General features: G+C 54.0%; 1 protein-coding gene across 1 annotated transcript in view; it reads left to right on the top strand.

Moving 5' to 3' along the window:
* The first annotated feature begins 4,181 nt into the window (after positions 1-4,181).
* The window catches only part of CNGB1 (cyclic nucleotide gated channel subunit beta 1), a 67,771-nt gene continuing 53,518 nt past the window's right edge, over positions 4,182-18,434 (top strand). Inside the window, exons 1-12 of the mRNA XM_055413227.2 lie at positions 4,182-4,331; positions 5,581-5,638; positions 5,944-6,016; positions 6,808-6,928; positions 7,035-7,080; positions 7,491-7,527; positions 9,045-9,120; positions 9,351-9,390; positions 9,745-9,904; positions 10,892-10,967; positions 12,149-12,185; positions 18,059-18,227. Coding sequence (XP_055269202.2) covers positions 4,182-4,331; positions 5,581-5,638; positions 5,944-6,016; positions 6,808-6,928; positions 7,035-7,080; positions 7,491-7,527; positions 9,045-9,120; positions 9,351-9,390; positions 9,745-9,904; positions 10,892-10,967; positions 12,149-12,185; positions 18,059-18,227 — 1,043 coding nt within the window. The remainder of the gene's footprint in view (positions 4,332-5,580; positions 5,639-5,943; positions 6,017-6,807; positions 6,929-7,034; positions 7,081-7,490; positions 7,528-9,044; positions 9,121-9,350; positions 9,391-9,744; positions 9,905-10,891; positions 10,968-12,148; positions 12,186-18,058; positions 18,228-18,434) is intronic.

An 18,434-nucleotide genomic window follows, 5' to 3' on the forward strand; every position in this document is an offset into this window, starting at 1 on the left:
GAGTTTTAGCATATGAAGGAGAGCCCAGGGGTCATCCAGTCACAAAGGGTTTGCTCCTCCACCACCTCCTGACTAGTTTCTTGCTTCCACACCTGCCCACCAGGTAGCAGCCTCACAGACTGTGTCCGGCCCCTGTTCTAACCTGAGCCATCGTGGGCTTCCATGGGCCATCAGCTGAAACCCAAGCTCTTGATTGTGGCTTACAGGCCCTACCTGATCTGTCCTGGACCTCATCTCCCACCACTCTCCCCACCCGCACTAAGCCCCCGGTCCCACTTGGTCCCTCAGGTGCATCCAAGCTCATTTCCGCCTCAGGACCTTTATTTACCCTTCCAGGGTCCTCTGCCTGGAACACCATTCACTCAAATCTTACATCTCAGCTCAAATATTTGCCTCTGCGTAGAGACACCTATGCCCACCCCCACTCTTCATCACCTCGTACATGTCTCTGCTCTGTGTGTTTCTTTCAAGGCGCTCAGCGTATCTGCAATATTTTTAAACTCATTGTTAATCTTTTTTAATTCTGAATCCTCCGTTGGAACAGAATCTCTGTGAGGGCAGGTCCGATTTCTGTCTTTCTTAGTGTGCAGAGGCTGGCACACTGCCTGGCACATAGGCAAGGTTGACAAATGTTGTAGATAATCAAGTCAAGTCCCCTGCTGTTCAGTCTCTGAGTCATGTCTGATTCTCTGCGAGTCTGTGGACTGCAGTACTCCAGGCTCCTTTGTCCTCCATTATCTCCCGGAGATTGCTCAAACTCATGTCCGTTGAGTAGGTGATGCCATCCAACCATCTCATCTTCTTTTCCCCTCTTCTCCTCTTGCCTTCAATCTTTCCCAGCATCAGGGTCTTTTCCAATGAGTGGGCTCTTCCCATCAGGTGGCCAAAGTATTGGCGCTTCAGCTTCAGCATCAGTCCTTCCAATGAATATTTAGGGTTGATTTCTTTAGGATTAACTGGTTTGACCTCCTTGCAGTCCAAGGGCCTCTCAAGAGTCTTCTCCAGCACAATTTGAAAGCATCAGTTTTTCAGTGCTCAGCCTTTTTTATGGTCCAACTCTCACATCTGTACATGACTACAGGAAAAACCATAGCTTCGACTCTATAGACCTTTTTTGTCAAAGTGATATCTCTGCTTTTTAAGTCCCCTGCCTTTCGCTAAACAGCCCATTGCCCTGCCCCCCACCCAGGTCCTGTCATCTCACTGAACCCCTTTGTACTGGGTCTCTGTCCCTTTCCCCTTCTCCCCTGAGATCACCATGTCCCCTCTAGGGTATGACTTCAGTTCAGGAGGCCGGCTTGAATGCAGTCAGTCATCAGTCCTTGGATCCTCCCTAAAGGCCCAGCCCTGGGACTACAGCTATTCTGGTGGATCCCAAGCCAGGGGTGCCGAGACCCTGCCCAAGTTGCAGAAGATTCTGGGACAGAAAGACCCTGCTTGAGTCCCTCCATTGGGGTTGGAGGGCTGGGATGTGCCTACTGCCACTGCTGACTGAGAGTTGATGAGCCCCTGTCACCTTCAGGAGTCTCCCAGGGTCCCCTGGGGGCTGTAAGCAGTTATTCTCCCACCATCCCTAGGTGGGTTGGCCAAGGTCTATGGGGAATCACGATGCCCCAACCAGGGTCATGTGGGGCTCCTTCCCTGAGGCCCAGATCCCTGCTGACCCCTGGGGGGTTGCTGACAGCTCCCTTGGCATCGATCGCCTCTCTTCCACCACCACCTCCCCACCCTCTCTAGCATCTCCTAATCCTTTGCACACGGCCCTGCTGCTGCCAATTAATCCCCGTTGTGTCTGAGAGGCCATCCGAGAGAAGCAGGAAGAAGGCAAGTCCTGGCTGGTGGACGGCATCCGAGCAGGTAACTCAGGGTGAGGTGGCGGCTCTGTGGGACCCCTGATGGGACCCCTTCCCTGCTCTTTTCCCAGCAAGGTGTTTAGACACGGAGAATCTGGCAAGGCTGGAAACCTGAGGCTTCTGTTTTTCCCTGTGAGGCTCAAAACTTAGTGAATCTCCAAGGCAGCTTGTGAAATACAGATTCCAGGTCCTGCAGAGTGTTTAGAGGGGCCTAGGAATCTGCATTGCCCCAGCTTCCCTGGAAAATTGTGAAAGGCTGGTGGTCCAGCTGCCATTGTTGCTCTGAGTACCACTCTCAGGCCCCCTTCCTGCCTATGCCTCCCTCATCAACGTGGAATCAGCAACGACAGGGCAAAAAGACAGGAGGGACCTGCACGTGTTTCTATCCAGGAGGAACTGGCTGGGGAAAGAAGGCAAATTGGAGTGGGTAAGGCTCCCCTAGTCATTTCCAAAAGGTTCAGAAACACAAGCCAGAATCGCTGCCTGCTGGGAAATGGCTCGTAGGACTGGGGTGCAGAAGCAGCCAATCCTGGGCAAATGTCAGCACCTCCAGGTAGATGTCGGACATTTGGAGTCAGGCCAGACTGAGCGTAAGCTCAGCCAGGTCACTTACTGGTTGTGTTACTTTGGGCAGGTCTCCTGACCTCCCTGTGCCTCCATTTCCTTAGCCATAAAGCAATGATGAAAAAATGCTTATTTTCCTGAGGCTGAGGAGGAGGTGGAGGTGAGAACAAGGATGAAGTGATCGTGGCTTATGGAGCTGCCTGTGCCTGGCTGGGGTGGTGAAATCTGCCATCCTAAACATGCCATGTGGGGCTCTGCCAACCTTGGAAATCAGTATCGGCACCCCCACACCCAACAAGGAAAGGGAAGACCAGAGATGTCGTGTCTGGCCCACATTGTTGGCAGCTGAGCCAGGGATCTGACCCCCTCACTAAGAGCTGTGTCCCAAACCACAACTTCACTTAGGAGGAGTTGGGCTGCTGATGCCAGAGTGGAGACAGAAGTCGGGTCTGTGAGCAGAAGGGCAGACAGTGTGGAGCTGGGCCCTGGGGCAGGGATCCTGGACCTGTGATTGCCCTTTGCAGCCCTGGACCAGGGTCCCTGGCAGTGAAGGGACAGAGAAGCACTCTACTAATACCTTGGCTGCCCGTGGCCAGGGGAAGGAGGACACACCATGCCAGTACAGCCTCAAAAAGGCCCTATAAGGGCTGGGAATTTGCATAAATTGATCTGTGTGATACTTGCTGGGCTGGGCTGGGCTCTCCTGCAGGGATGTAATCATAAGGTCAGGGCTGCCCATTCCCTGAAGATACGTGAAGCCAGAATCTGAACCCATGTAAAGTAGCTATCGCAGTAAACCATGAAAAAGGGAGCCTGTTATTTTATCTTAGAAATTTTTAAATCACAAAAATACATTAATTTTTATAATATATTAAACAAAAAAGTTATTTTCCATCCATATGCTGCTCATCATGTATTTTAAAAAATTTATTATGGGGTTATGCTGAACATCATAATCTAAAATTAGCATTTTTGCTTGACATCCAATAATAGTCACAGCCAACATTTATTAAGCTCTCATCATGCGCCAGTCACTCTTCTCATCAGTTTGTTTCATCCTCATAATTTATCTTCACAAGATAACTACTATTAACGTCCCCATTTTACAGACACGCAAACTGAGGCATAGAGCATTTACTAGATTTGCTCATGACTGGAGTCTGGAGCATGTAGGTCTTTCCATGTTAGTTCAAATAGATCTACTTAAAATCAGTGGCTCCATACTATTTCATTATTGGATATTTATTTAGTCTGTGCTCTGCTTACAGATGAACAATTAGGTACTTCCCAATAACCAGTTTCCTACAGGCTTCCCTGATGGCTCAGCAGTAAAGAATCTGCCTGCAATGCAGGAGACACAGGTTCAATCCCTGGGTTGGGAAGATGCCCTGGAGAAGGAAATGGCTACCCACTCCAGTATTCTTTCCTGGGAAATTCTGTGGACAGAGGAGCCTGGTGGTTATTGTTGATGGGCTCACAAAAGAGTCAGACATGACTTAAGCGACTAAACAACACACGGATGGATATGTGGATGTTTTTCATCTTTTTCTCTAACACTGTCATGACCCACCTCTTTACACATATGTTTGTGGGCTTGAATGTTTCTATAAGGAAAATATCTGGAAGTATAATTTCAAAAATGTTTTTTAAAGATGGTGAGAGAAAAGGGAAATATGTAACTCACAAAAGCAGCCCATGAAAGGTGGGAGCAATCATGAGCTCTCAGGGGATACCGAAGGACTTCTGTCCCCTACAGGTGTCAGGATGTTGGGCTGGGTCCAGAGGGTGCTGCCTCAGCCCCCAGGGACCCCTCAGAAGACCAAGCAAGACGAGGAGGGGGCAGAACCAGAGCCAGAGTTGAAGCCAAAGCCTGAAACAGCCCCTGAGGAGACTGAGCTAGAGCAAGTGTCCCTGGTAAGAACTGAAGGGCCAGGAAGGTCACGTTGGCCTCGCTGCTCAGAGAATCCCCAGCCTGGATCAGTTGCCCCGACCCAGCTTCCACAACAGAGAAAGTTGGGGCCTAAAGGAAACGTGGCGGGCGGGAGTCTCCTGATTCTGTAAACAGCCAGATAGTAAACATTTTAAGCTTTGTAGGTCATGCTATCTCTGTTAATTACGCAACTCTGCAAGGGTCGGACACGACTGAGTGAGTTCACTTCCACTTTTCACTTTCACACATTGGAGAAGGAAATGGCAACCCACTCCAGTGTTCTTGCCGGGAGAATCCCAGGGATGGGAGAGCCTGGTGGGCTTCTGTCTATGGGGTCACACAGAGTCGGACACGACTGAAGTGACTTAGCAGCAGCAGCAGCAGCAGTAGCAGCCACTGTAGTGTGAGAACAGCCAAGGACAATATATAAATGAATGAACATGGTGGCTGTGTTCCAATAAAACTTTATTTGCAAAAACAATCACTAGGCTGGATTTGGCCCACTGGCCATTGTTTTCTTAACTCTAGAGTCTAAAACAGAACTAATCAAAGTAGCCAGGCAACTGTTTGTTGCAGTCCAGGAGGAGACTAGTAGCTTGCCAGAGATAAATCTACTATATATTAAGCACACTGCTTAGTTCAGCTGGTATTGTTTTGCAATAGGACTTTCTCCTTAAAGGAAGCAGTGTGTTGATATACAATCTGCTGCAAACCTCTTAAACATTGTGGACCAGTAACTGTTTGCAGACTGCCACTGGTCCCTGGTCCACACCTGGGACAGCTCTAGATTTATATACATATTTTGTGCACCTGTGCATGTGTGCACATCTCTGTGTGTATTTGTGTGTTAATAGACCTGAAATAATGTGTTCATGAGTGCACATTTTTATGTCAGTGCAAAACCACAAGTATATTTGTATACACCTATATATGTGTGTGCGTGTGTTTATGTGACTGGGCATATACATGTATGTGTGTACAAACAAATATCTGTGTCTGGGTCTATATGCAAATGTAAGTGTATGTACACTTGAGTGGGGCAGCTTTCTGGGTGAGGTGGTAGACCTGGGAGTGTCCCAGGTGGGAGGTGTGGCCCAAGGATTTCAGAGACCATGGTGAGAATAGAGCTGTTTGGTTCTGTGGGGGCTTGGTCATGGGTGGGTCAAAGGCTGCCCTGCCTGTACCAGGGCTGGCATCACTGGGGGCTCACATGGCCCTGTTTGAACCCTCCAGCCACCGGAGGAGCCCTGCGTGGGGAAGGAAGTGGCTGCAGATACTCTGGGCCCTCAGGGTGAGTGCTGGAAGCCCTGGGTGGTGGGTGGGGGGAGGGAGGGGAGGGAGAAGGGCTGTATCCTCCACTTAGAGCCCTACGCCTGCCCATGAGATTGACAGACCCATTTCACAGATGAAGAAACTGAGGCTCAGGGAAGCTAAAGGCAGACTCCTGGGGACTTTCTAGCTGAGCTGAGCTGGGACTGCAGGCTTCCAACTCCCTCAGGGTTCTCCTCTCTCCTCTGCCTCTGCCTTGACCTCCCAAGCAGGTAGAAATGGGCCTCTGAGAGGGTCTAGTCCTAAAGTAGGAGGGACTCTTTTCAGGAACCCAGGAGACTGCTCTCACTCCACCCACATCCCTCCAGGCTCAGGTCTCTGTGGCTCCTGAAGCTAACAGGTACTGCAGCACTTTCTCCTCTCCTCAGGGCCAGCCCCCCAACCAAGCTAGGGAGTCACTGAGGGGGCGGGGACGGCCACTGCTCTCTGGTCTGCTGTCATTCCCAAGTAAAGGTCTGGGTGACCTTAGGAATTGGCTGAGGGGAGCCTCAGGCAGAGGAGGGGCTCTCCTGGGCCAAATCAACCATGTGACCAAGAGAAATGGAGGCTGTGGACCAGAGATTTCTCAGTGCTCGGGTGAAATGCAGGTTTGGTGTGGCCAGAGCTTCTGATTTTCCCCATGAAGACAGAAATCCAGACTTTCCCATGAAATCTCCCAAAAAGGTCACATTTTAGACCCTGGGTGATTGCCCCAGTGAGCATGTCTATGGCAGGGTTGGCCTCAGACGGTGAGTCTGTGATTCTGTTTAGGCTGACAAGCCTCTGTCACAAGGAAACACCCCACAGGAAACCCTCAGCCCTTCCAGAACACAAGACATGAGCCAAGTGCAGGAGGGGCCCCCTGGAGCCAGGCTAACTGGGCACAAGGATAATTGGCTGATGTTTTACTGAGTATCTCAGCGGGGTGGGCTTTGAATGGCATGGGGCAGGCCTGGCCTTGCCAAGCATTGGTGTACCCCATTTTCCAGAGAGGGCCACAAGGCTCTAGGAGGGAGCTGATGTGTCTGAAGAGTCACAGTGGGAGATAGAGGCTTGGGGTTCAAACCAAGTTCTTTAGGATGCTGTGGACTGCCATGCTGACCAGGGAGGGGTTGGGGGCGTTGAGGGCAGGCCAGTCTCTCTGTCCCTCAGCGGTCCCAGAGGCTGGGTGCTGACCTGGCTCAGGAAGGGTGTGGAGAAGGTTGTCCCGCAGCCCGCCCACAGCAGCAGACCCTCCCAGAACATTGCTGCAGGCTTGGAGAGTCCAGATCAGGTACTACCGGGGTTGGGAGCTGAGGTGGGTCAGGTGGGGAAGGGGCGGGAGGGAGGCCAGCGCACCTGTATCCTTTAGCCCACGTCTGTCTGTCTGTCTGTCTCAGCAGGCAGGAGCACAGATCCTTGGGCAGTGCGGCACTGGGGGCTCAGGTAAGGACAGGAGGCCGGATGGCATTATAGTGGTGGCTTTAGAGGCTGCGAGGACTTCTCTAGTGGCTCAGTGGTAAGGAGTCTGCCTGCCAATGCAGAAAATGCAGGTTCAATCCCTGGGTTGGGAAGATCCCCTGAAGAAGGAAATGGTAACCATTCCAGTATTCTTGCCTGGAAAATCCCATGGACAGAGGAGCCTGGTGGGCTACAATCCATGGAATCGTGAAGAATCAGACATGACTGAGCAACTGAACACTGAGGGGCTGCTGGGTTGGGCCCAGCTCTGGGGGAAGAGTCCATGGGGCCAGAGCTCATCTGTCTCAGGCCCAGTTCAAACCTGGGTTTGAGTTGGGTTGACTGGGGACTCTGGGCCGGCCTCTTGCTGCTGACAGGCTTCTTTTCTTTTGCAGATGAACACAGTGAACCATCCAGGGCCGAAGACCCAGGGTGAGTCCCTGTCCCCGAGCATCTGTAGAGTGTGTGGTGGGCTCAGCAAGCCCAGAGCCCAGGGTCCACCACTACCTCCATGTGTGACCTTGGACATGCCTCTTGTCTCTTCTGGACCTCACTTTTCTCATCCACAATATGGGGATGATGGACCCTGTGCTGCTCATAGTTTTTGTGTTCATTACTGGGAGATCCTCGGATAGGGGCCACTTTCTGAGGATGGGGAGAAGGCATGGGTGAGCTGCTTAGTGGTGGGCCTTGTGTAGGTGGGTGCCACATGGAGGTGGGTGCCTAGAGGCAGGGTCTGGGCCACCATGGGGGACACTAGGGTGCCCAGTTGGCCTCACAGCTGGTCACAGCTTCTGACTTCTCAGGGTGCTTCCCTGGTGGCTCAGACAGTAAAGAATCTGCCTGCAATGCAAACCTGGGTTCGATCCCTGGGTTGGGAAGATCCCCGGAGAAGGGAAAAGACAACCCACTCCGGTATTCTTGCCTGGAGAATCCCATGGACAGAGGAGCCTGGTGGGCTACAGTCCATGGGGTCACCAAGAGTCGGCACGACTGAGCGACTGACACTCTCGCTCCACTTGCTCTGACTTCTCAGAACTGATTGAGAGGGTGGCAGGCTGGGTGGTGACTGTGGCAAATGGAGGAGCCCATGTCCCGCTCCTGGGAGGGGCCTCACTGAGCTCCACCTGCCTGTGCCTTGTTAGACTGTCGGGTCCTTGAACTCAGGCGTGTTTGTCCAGGTCACTGCCAAACCTTAGTGACCTGCACAGTGCCTGCCGTGCAAAGGCGACTCAGCACAGAAGAGATGAATGAATGAATATACAATCACACACACCGTTCATTCATTGCTCCCACTTGCTCTCTATTTTTTTTGTCCCCTGGAGGCTGCCTAGCTCATGGGTCCCCAGGGTTACTCTGGAGACTTGTGAGACCAGTAAAGCCATTAAGGATGAAGGCACCCAGAGGACCTGCCAGCTTTCTTTTGGGCCACACCTGCGAGATGGATTAACCTGGGAGCATGGAGCTTCCCTGAAGAGAGTGGGGCTGCCTGGAATAGATGGATCTGGGGACCCAATGTTTATCCCAGAGCCAGCTACATAATTGGTGGGGCCCACTGCAAAATGAAAATACAGGATTAAGATGGTGACAATAGAGCATTAAAACAAACATGAGCCTTTCTAAGTATGGGGCCCTGTGTGACCACACTGTTCATATACCCATGAAGCCAGACTTCTCTGTGTCAGTCACAGGGAGCACCCCAGCCCCCACCCAATGCTGCATTCAGGTCAGCAAGCAGCCCCAACTCTCCTGCTGCCCAGGAGGCCAACGCTGGGCCTGTGGTTCCAGAGCCTTGTCCAGCCTTGGGTTAGAATTTCAGTTTGGCGGAAGTCCCCTACCACTGGAAGCCCTTTAAGAGTATGCAGTCCCAGGTCCCCACTGTGCGGAACGGGAGCTGGGGAAGGGCTGATCACTTGAGTTTGCTCAGCTGACCGCTGGCCCCTCTGCAGGCCCCGGCCCTGGCTGCTCCGGTGGTTTGAGCAGAATCTGGAGAAAATGCTGCCTCAGCCCCCGAAAATCTCTGAGGTGAGTTGAAGAAAAGGGAGAGCAGGCAGCTGACTACCCAGGAAGGGCCTACCTACTCCAGCAAGTGCTCCTCACCCCTGGGACCCTTGGCGGGGGACGGGTGCTCCTCTCCCTGGAGGGTCCTTAGTGGGGAGGAGTGGCTGCAAGAGGGGCTGGGGTGGGCGGGGCTGGCCAGGGCCTGAGCGCACCTGGCCTCTTCCTCCGTGACGTCATTTCCTGTTTTGACCCAGGGCTGGAGTGATGAGCCTACAGATGCTGCCTTGGGTCCAGGTACAGAGAAGGGACATGGGGAGGGGCTGCCTGGGATGGTCACAGACTGGGCTGGGGGTACAAATGGGGCTCCAAGGGTGCTCGGGGAGGGGTTCAGCTTGCAGGGAACTGGCTGTTGTGGGAACCCTGAAAGCCCTTCCCAGTCCAGGCTGGGAAACTCGGGACAGCCTCATGAAGGCCTGGACAAGTCCCTGCGCCTCAGCTCCGTGTCTGTCTGAGGATGGGGGCAGTGAGCGTGGTCCCGAAGGGCTCCCCACTCACTCACATTGGCACCTCGAATCTGGATCCCATGCGCTTAGGGGTTGCATGGAGCCCTGCCATGTCATCCTTACCCTCTCCCTCTCTGTTACTTAGAGCCCCCAGGACCCGCCCTGGAGATCAAGCCCACGCCGCAGGCCCAGGAGACCCCCTCCATGCCCACCCCTGGCCCCCCAGAACCTGAGGAGGAACCAACCCCAGAGCCCCAGCCCAGTATTCAAGCCTCCTCCCTGCCGCCCCCACAGGACTCTGCCAGGTGAGCCCCTCAAACACCTCTCCTCCCACGGGCAGCAGGCTCAGTGCCTGGCCCCAGCCCAATACTGCACCCCCTCTCCGCCCTGCACCGCCAAAACGAGTCTTTTAAATTAGAAAGGTAACACAGGCACCTGGGAGAAAATTCCAATGGGTTTGCAGCGCCTCCTCCCTGAGCAATCACATCAGCAGCTTCTCCTGCTTCTGCACAATTCTGAGATGCAGACGAGCTTGGAGAGCATTTCTCCTTCAAACATACATACCCGGCAGCAGCAAACTCTAGATACGCTAGACTCTAGCAGTAGATTCCAGTTCATCTCACTTTTTTTTTTTAACCTAAAAATATATCTTAGAGGTGGTTTTTACACATAAAGGTCAGTTCCACTCTTTCAGTGGCTGCATACTACTTCATTGTACCGATGTATCAGCTTTTATTTAACCATTCGGTGGACATTTAGGTGGGTTTCCACTCTTGCGACGGGTAATATACTTGTACAGGCATCATCGCGTTCATGTGCAAGCGAACCAGAGGAAATGGAGTTGTTGGCTCGAAGGATACACACGTTTAAAATCAGGATGGCTACTTCCCTGGTGGTCCAGCAGTTAAGACTCCGCTCTTCCAATGCAGGGGACACGGGTTCAATCTCTGGTTGGGAAATTAAGATCCCTCATGCCATGTGGCCAAAAAAATAACATCAAGATAGGTACTGCTAAATGCTCCCACTCTGGGAGTGTGTGAGGGGCTGGAAATGAATCTTAGAGGTGGGGTAGATGGTAGCAGGGCACTAAGTTACTTGCTGGGGTCTGAACAGTCACCAGAGGCTCACCTGGGGAGGCCAGGAATGGGGCAGCGGTGTTCAGGGCTGGGCACTTGGGTTCTGCTTCACCTTCTGGCGGGTTGCTACCTGCCTTGGGGAAGGGTCTGACTCGTGCCTCAGTCTTCCTATGAGTTCTGCCTGGACATGGCCCCTTTTCTCTCTCCTACTTGCAGGTTGATGGCATGGATCCTACACAGGCTGGAGATGGCCTTGCCACAGCCAGTGATCCGTGGGAAGGGTGGGGAGCAGGTGGGTGCTGTCTGGGGGAGTAGGGATCCTGGGTAGTGGTGGTGGGAGGGTCCTGGGAGCTCAGACAAGGGTGAGATGGTCTCTGGTCGGAGAGGGCACAGATGGAAGATGGGAGCCTGCAACCGGAACTCAGCCCCCCTGGCCCACCTGTCTGCATGGCTCATGTCCATTCCACACACACACACTCTCTGGTCACTGTGACTACAGTGACCACCTGCCAGCTGGTCGCAGTCAATGGGGAGGTGCTTCCATGGGGGGAGCAGAGAGGATGTGGGGTGCAGAGGAGGAGCCTCCCGGGAGCATCAAGGAGGGCTTCCTAGTAGAGGTGGCCTGCAAGCTGAGACCTGAAGGAGGAGTAAGAAGAGGGTGGGTGAAAGTGAAAGGGGTGGTGTAGGAAGGGCCCTTTAGGCAGAAGGTCAGTATGCGCAAAGGCTCAGAGACAAGAGAGGCCCGGAATGTTCTAGGGAGAAGTGGGGCTTGTGGGAAGCCGGCGGGCCCCGTGTGCATTGCTGACGATCTAGAGGTCCCACATGGGTTGGAGGGGGGAGCAGGGCACCCTACCTTTCCCTCTCCAAGAACCTGCCACCTGGCCCTTCTCCCTTGGACACAACTGAACATTTTCATAGAAGTGCCTGGAATGGGAGGCCTAGATGGTAGTCCCCCTGTAGTGGAAGGGGGACGGGAAGCTTCAGGACTGCTTCCCTGCCGGCTGACCCCTCAGGCTCCACGTTCACACACCCTCTGTGGGCGGCAGAGGAAGGAGCAGCTTTGGAGCTCCCCAGGAGGAGGAAAGCGGGGTGTCCAGCAGCAGGGATGATCAGTGGGTGAAGATGCACTGACTGGGTGGGAGTTTCTGAGGATGGGCTGGCGGGGAGAGGCCTGCGTGCACATGGAGCTTTGAGAGAACCCTCGGGGAGGATGGGAGAGGGTTTTCATGCATAGAGAATTGGAGAGAGGGCAACTAAGGCAGGTGCCCACTTGGGCAAAGGAGCTGAGGTGGGGCCAGGCCAGCGGTGAGCCTGATAGGGGAATGAGTAGAGCAGTGGCCACTCTGAATGGGAGGGAGTATCTCGGGCGCTATGAGGAGACCCTCTTACTCCTGTTGTGCCAGGAGTGCTGACTGAAGCAGGAAGGCCAGTGAGGAGCCCACAGAAACTCTTTCCCCATTTCTCCCCATACAGGAGTCTGACGCCCCAGTGACATGTGATGTGCAGACCAGTAAGTGACACCTTAGTGGGTCCTTGTGTGTGTCTCCGTGGGGGTGGTTTGGTCTGAGTGTGCATGGGCCAGGCAAGGACATGGGGATGGCCGGGGCAGCCAGTCTCCAGACCTCGACCTGGGAGAGCCCACGCTCTGCAGGCCACACTTCAGGTCAGCCTGGCCAGGTAGCCAGAGCCTGGCCCAGAATCAGATGGTGGTTGAAGACCCCCTCCTGGGGACCGGGAAGCTGAGGGGATGGGCACATAGGCAGGAACCTGGCCTGCCTGCCAGCTTCTATCCAGAAAAAATAATTCTGAGATCAAGTCGGATGAGCCTCCCTTCCTGCGAGGAAGCCGTGGAGAGAGTCTCCCATGGTCCCCTGGGCTAGTGGGTTTGGCTCAGCAGAGTCCCTGGTTATGGGGTGAAAGGAGAGAGATGGGCTTTCTCTGGGAGTACTGGACACCTTGGGCTGGGAGAGCATCCCCTCGCCTGTGGGGTGTGTGTATTGCTTTTTATCTCAGCCCTGCAGGAGGAATGGGGCCAGGAGGGGAGCGCTGAGATCCAAAATCTGCTCTTCCTTCATGTCATGGCCTCTGGAAAGGCATGTGGCATATGGGGCACCCACACATCCATTCATTTGTCCATAAATGCTCATGGAGGGCTGCTCTGTGCCAGACCTGCGATGAGAGCTGGAGGTGAGCGGAGCAGAGTTCAGGCCCAGGGCAGTGGCCCTCTTTCACCCTGGACACAGGCCTTTGGAATGTGGGCCCTGGGTGTCCCAGAGCTGCCTGCCCCAGCCCCACTATGGTGGCCTTTATGACCCACTCCAGTATTCTTGCCTGGAGGATTCCATGGACAGAGGAGCTGGCGGGCTACAGTCCATGGGGTCACACAGAGTTGGACACGACTGAAGCGACTTAGCACACATGATCACTCCGACACAGGGCAGCACGCACAGACTGGCTGACTGTAGAGCTCAGGCATGGGAGGCGGTGAGGTTTGTACAATCGAGGTAGTGTTGTGAAGGGAAGGCTCAGAACAGGGTTCACTCAGTCTCGAGCTCACGGCCACCCTAAAGTGTGCAGAGCAGGGCCGTCCATGGCTATTGGGGTGGGCAGAAGGGCAGAGATGTGCCCAAGGTCACAGAGAAGTTGTCATGGAGCAGTGACTAGAGTCCCTTGGGCCCAGAAGCAGCTGCTCAAGCCCAGGCCAAGGTTAGAGGACCGGAAACCCTTGCCTGGAACAGAGACCCACCCCTCCACCCCCCCAGGGGCCACTGAGAGATCTGAGGATGGACCTCCCACCCCCCACCCCGAACCCACTCCCTGCTCCTCTGAAAGCCAGCTGCATGCTGGACCTTGCTTTGTGCCTAGAGCATGTGGGTCATGAATGAAACCAGGGTGTGTCAATTTCCTAGGGCCGCCATAACAAAGACCAGAAATGGATACTCTCAAACAGCAAAAATGTATTCTCTCTCAGTTCAGGAGGCTGGAAGTCTAAAATTGAAGTGTTGGTAGGGTTGGCTCTGGGGTTCTGAGGTAGGCACCATGCCACATCTCTCTCCTGGTTCCAGTGGCTGCTGGCCATCCTTGGTGCCCCTTAGCGTCTAGCTGCCCTCCAAGCTCTGCCTTTTCTGTGTCCACCAAACCTCCCTCTCATGTCTTCTGTAAGGAGGTGTCATTGGGTTTAGGTCCCTCCCATTCTAAATCCAGCATCACTTCACCCTGAGATCTTTAATTAGTGACACCTGCAAAAACTCATTTCCAAATAAGGTCCCACTCACAGGTAACAGGGGTTGGGACTGGGATATAGTTTCTTGGGGCGAACACTGTTCAGATAAGGGTGACCCCTCCCCTGCCCGGTCCCCCAGCTCCCCCCATCCTTTCGCTCATTCACTCCCTCTGCCTGTCCACCCCGCCACCCACTCTTCTGTCTTCTCCTTTGTTTCAGGGGTGGTGGCAGCTGGAAGCCTCTGAAACAAAAGGGAAGGGAGCCTGGGAGAGCGCAGATGGACACATGGACAGATGGATGGAAGGAAAGAAGGGTGGCCTGAAGAGAAGACCTGCTGGGGAGGGGAATGAGGTGGCCATTGAACTCCCCACCCTCCTTGAACCCCCTACTGCCCACGTCCCCCACCAATCCAAGACAGGGTGACGGGGAGCCAGTCCCAGAACTGCCTCTCAGAGACTAAAGCTGCCCTTTTCCACCAGAGCAAGGGGAAGGCCAGCCCGGCAGCCTGTAGGGTTTAGGCTGGACAGTGGGAGGACCTCCCACCAGAAGGCTGCAGGGACGCCCACAGGCGTGGCTTTGAAAGGACACCCACACAGTTCTCAGGACGGTGCCTGACACACTCAGCGCCCCCACAGGACACAGTTTTTCCCAAGAGAGGATCTCCTTAGGCTTGGCCATGTTCTCCCCCTCCAAAATTTGGGGACCACTAGTGGATGACATCACATGCTTTAACTGACATTAAAAAGCATATGGTAGTACATCAAACCTGTGATTGCATGATGTTACTGCTCCGGGTAAGGCTAAAAGGAGTACTTAGGTTTGAGATGTGGGTAAATTAATATGGCCCGCATGTTGGGGTTGTTGGAAGGAGTCAGCCAGGGGTCCTGAGCCAGTTGCCCTGGGTCCCAGCTGACCCACAAGATGTCTTTGTTTGGGGCAAGGAGGATTTTAAACATTGGCATTAGCTGTCAACATTGAAACATCAGGTGACTTGGCACAGAAAAACCTGGCTTCTCTTGACAACTGGGAAGATCGGGCTGTCATGGTCCCATACTCTGTGCTGGGGACAGTCTGAGTGGCAGCTGCCACCTGAGAGCAGGTGGCACCCTCCACTCTCATCTCCCCAGCTACACAGGCCTTGAGATTTGAGACCCCCGAGGTTTCAGACTGGCAGCGAGTGGAGGGCAAGCTGGTAGAGGGAAGAGGGTGAACATGAGCCTGGCAGTAGGAGTGTACAGGGAGAGGGCTGGGCACTTCAGCTAATCTGGAGCCCAGAGTCCTTGATGCGGAAGGTAAAACTAGAAAAGTCGGGGCCTGATGTCAGGGGACTAGGCTGTAGGCGACGGGGAACCGTTGGAGGTGGTTAAGCAGGGCAGCGACTTCGCAGAGACTACTCTGAGGCTAAGCAAGCTTCAGAGGCAGAGAAGGCCACTGAAGCAGGGGTTCTTGAACTTCAGGTGACATCTGGGTGTGGCTGTGAAGAATGTCCCACACCCAGACCTTCCAAATTAGAGTGTGGGAACCTGATAATCTGCACTTTCAGGAAGCACCCACCTGCTCAGATGATTCTGATGATTCTGATGATGGTGCAATGCAGAGGAACACACTTTGAGAAATACCCAGTTAGTGAGGAGTCAGTGCTTCAGGGGCCAGAAGATGCGGGTCTGGGATAGCGAGAGACAGACAGAGCGGGTGTCATGACCCAGGCCTGCCAGGGAGGATGGGGGTTTTAAGTCCAGACCAGGGCTTTGCCAGCAACACAGGGACCGGGTGGAAGCCTTGGCCTGGAATCCATGCCCCTGGGCTCCCTGTCGGCTGGTCCTAGAAGCAGCAGCTCCCTCCCTGTATGGGGCTATCGACCTGTGCTGCTGGAGTCAGGACCCCATTTGGCTGCCCTGAAGACCGCCCTAGGCTGGGAGGATACCGCACAGGAAGGGGTGTGCCCTGAGGCACTCCAGGGTGAAGTTTAAGCCCTGGATGGAGCAGCAGTTTCCATGTGAGTTTGAGCATCCATAGCGCTTTGTGGCTCCATCTGTGACCTGGGCGCCTGGACGGACCCTGGAAAAGCCGGAAGAGCTGAGAGTCAGATGCCTGTGGAGAGGGTCCCACCTTGCTGCTCCAGGGACAGGAGGGCCCCACCCCAGGATCGGTACCCCTACCTGCCCTTTCTGACTGGTGATCTCAGGCACCATCCTCTTCTTTGGCTATAAAATGGGGACAGGCCTGGCGCAGAGATGAAAGGAGCGTGAAATGCCTACTCACTAGTTAGTACCTAGAGAGAAAGGGTTAACAAGAGGGAAAGCAAGGATGTGAGCAAGGATGGCATCCAACGCCTGTCATGGAGTGGCTGCCAGTGCCGGGGAGGTGCTTCTGGGGCACGCTTGTCACCTAGGATGGCACCTGGGAAATGAATCAGGGGACCTGGCACTGCCTCTGGCATTCTGTGTGGCCTTAGACAAGTCACTCAGCCTCTCTGGTCTATAAAATGGGGAGAGGACTGTTATTACCCTGCAGGGTTGCTGTGAAAGGTCATGAGCTCACAGGTCAGGGGATATTCTGTTCCCTGGGTGGCCCCTGAGTGTCAAGCAGGAACTTGCACCCTCAAGGGGTGGTCCGGATGAAGACCCCACACCAAGGCTGGGTGACAGCATAGAACAGCAAGCACCTATGACCTGTATGTCCCACCACGAGATTCAAGGCCACAGTGGGAGGATCTTCCCTGGTCCAAATCCAGGGTGCTTAGAGGGATAGGGGAGATAGGACTGTAGTCCAGGATGTGGTGGGCGCCGCCTCTGTGAGGCAGGATAACATCTGTGCCTGGAAGACAGGAGGCAGGAGTGGGGTGTGAGAACTCTTGGAAGGCAGACTGCCCCTGAGCCTGGCGTGAGGGAAACACCCTATAAAAGAAAGCTTTAATCTGCATCTCAGTTTGCTCATCTGTAAAATGGGGAACAAAACATAAAAGAGGGAAAATAAAATGGGGACAATAATTATTCCGACTTCAAAAGGTTGATGTGAGGACTAATTGAGTTAATCCATGTAAGTCACTTAATATAGGGCCTGGCACATAGTAAATGCTCAATGAGTGTAGCTGGTGTTATTGTTATTATTCTATACTATGAACAATAACTCCCAGCATCAAAGGAGAAGACTTGAGGCCAGCTTCCACTTAAAGTCACCAGTAGTAATTCACACCTGGCTTCAGGCCCACCAAGACCCCTGGAGCTTTTGGGGACCACCTGCTCCCAGGTAATCTTCACCTTTCTCCCCTTTCTCCTGTCTGGGGGTGGGCCAGGCTCCCGATGAACCTCCCCTGCACCCACTTCTGCCACGCTCACAGCCCCACTTTTTCTGCCAGGGACCAGAGTCCACGGAGAAATGTTGAAAGTGAGACCACTTCCATGAGAAAGTCAAGTTCCCTTGGAGGTGGAGCCTCCAGTTCAAGAGAAAGTCTTTCTAGACTCCCAGAGGCAGGTTCTGAGATTATGGGCATGAAGTATGCTGTCAGCGGGGGCGGCATCTGGAGAACAGGTGGTGAACAAGCTCTCTCTGTAACCCTCGGGACATTCCAGGCCATTGCTCCTGGATACGGCAGCGTGGATTTTGAGCATGGGTCTCATGGTATCACCTCAATACTGTGTTTGGAAGCATCATCCGTACAGACCTCCAGGAAGGAGGCCCTGCTGAGAAACAAGGACTAACAATAATTGAAAAGTGACAGCGTCAGCTGCTCAGTCGTGTCTGACTCTGTGACCCCATGGACTGTAGCCCGTCAGGCTCCTCATTCCATGGCATTCTCCAGGCAAGAATACTGGAGTGGGGTACCCTTCCCTTCTCCAGGTGAGATCTTCCTGACCCAAGGATTGAACGTGGGTCTCCTGCATTGTAGGCAGATTCTTTACCATCTGAGCCACCAGGGAAGCCTTGTCTCAAAAGGAAAAAGAGAGGGGGAACTAATGGAAGGAGACAGGGTGAATTACCATCGGCTTCAGCCCATCACTTTAGCACTGGCCCGGTTGTCAGTAGTCCCAGTGATAACTGCTGTTTCCACTGCTTGGCTGAGAACTGGCGCGTGGCTGGTGCTGACCAAGGCTCCCTGTGTGGTCCCTGGGACTCAGAGGCCCAGGCCCACTCTCTCCCATGCCCTGTGTCCCCTGTAGTCAGCATCCTCCCTGGAGAGCAAGAGGAGTCGGATCTCATCCTAGAAGAGGTTGACCCGCACTGGGAGGAGGATGAACGCCAGGAGGGCGGCACCAGCACCAGCCCACAGATCTCAGAGGCAGCTCCAGCTGATGAAGAGAAGGGCGAGGTGGTGGAGCAGACGCCCAGGTGGGAGCCAGAGAAGGCCCTGAAAAAAAAGATTGTCTGGGAAGATAACAGGGATATGGTACAGAATCCCCAAGGTACAAAAGGGCAGAGAGCTGGGACCAAGCCTACCTTCTTCTCCCTCTCCCTCCCACCAGATACACGTCTTTCTCCCCATGGGCACAGCAGCTGCCAAGGTTCTTCTATAACTTTCCAGAGCCTATCTGAGCA

The sequence above is a fragment of the Moschus berezovskii genome, chromosome 22, assembly GCF_049115385.1.
Source record: "Moschus berezovskii isolate FMDL1 chromosome 22, NW_MosBer_1.0, whole genome shotgun sequence".
Lineage (NCBI taxonomy): Eukaryota > Metazoa > Chordata > Mammalia > Artiodactyla > Moschidae > Moschus > Moschus berezovskii.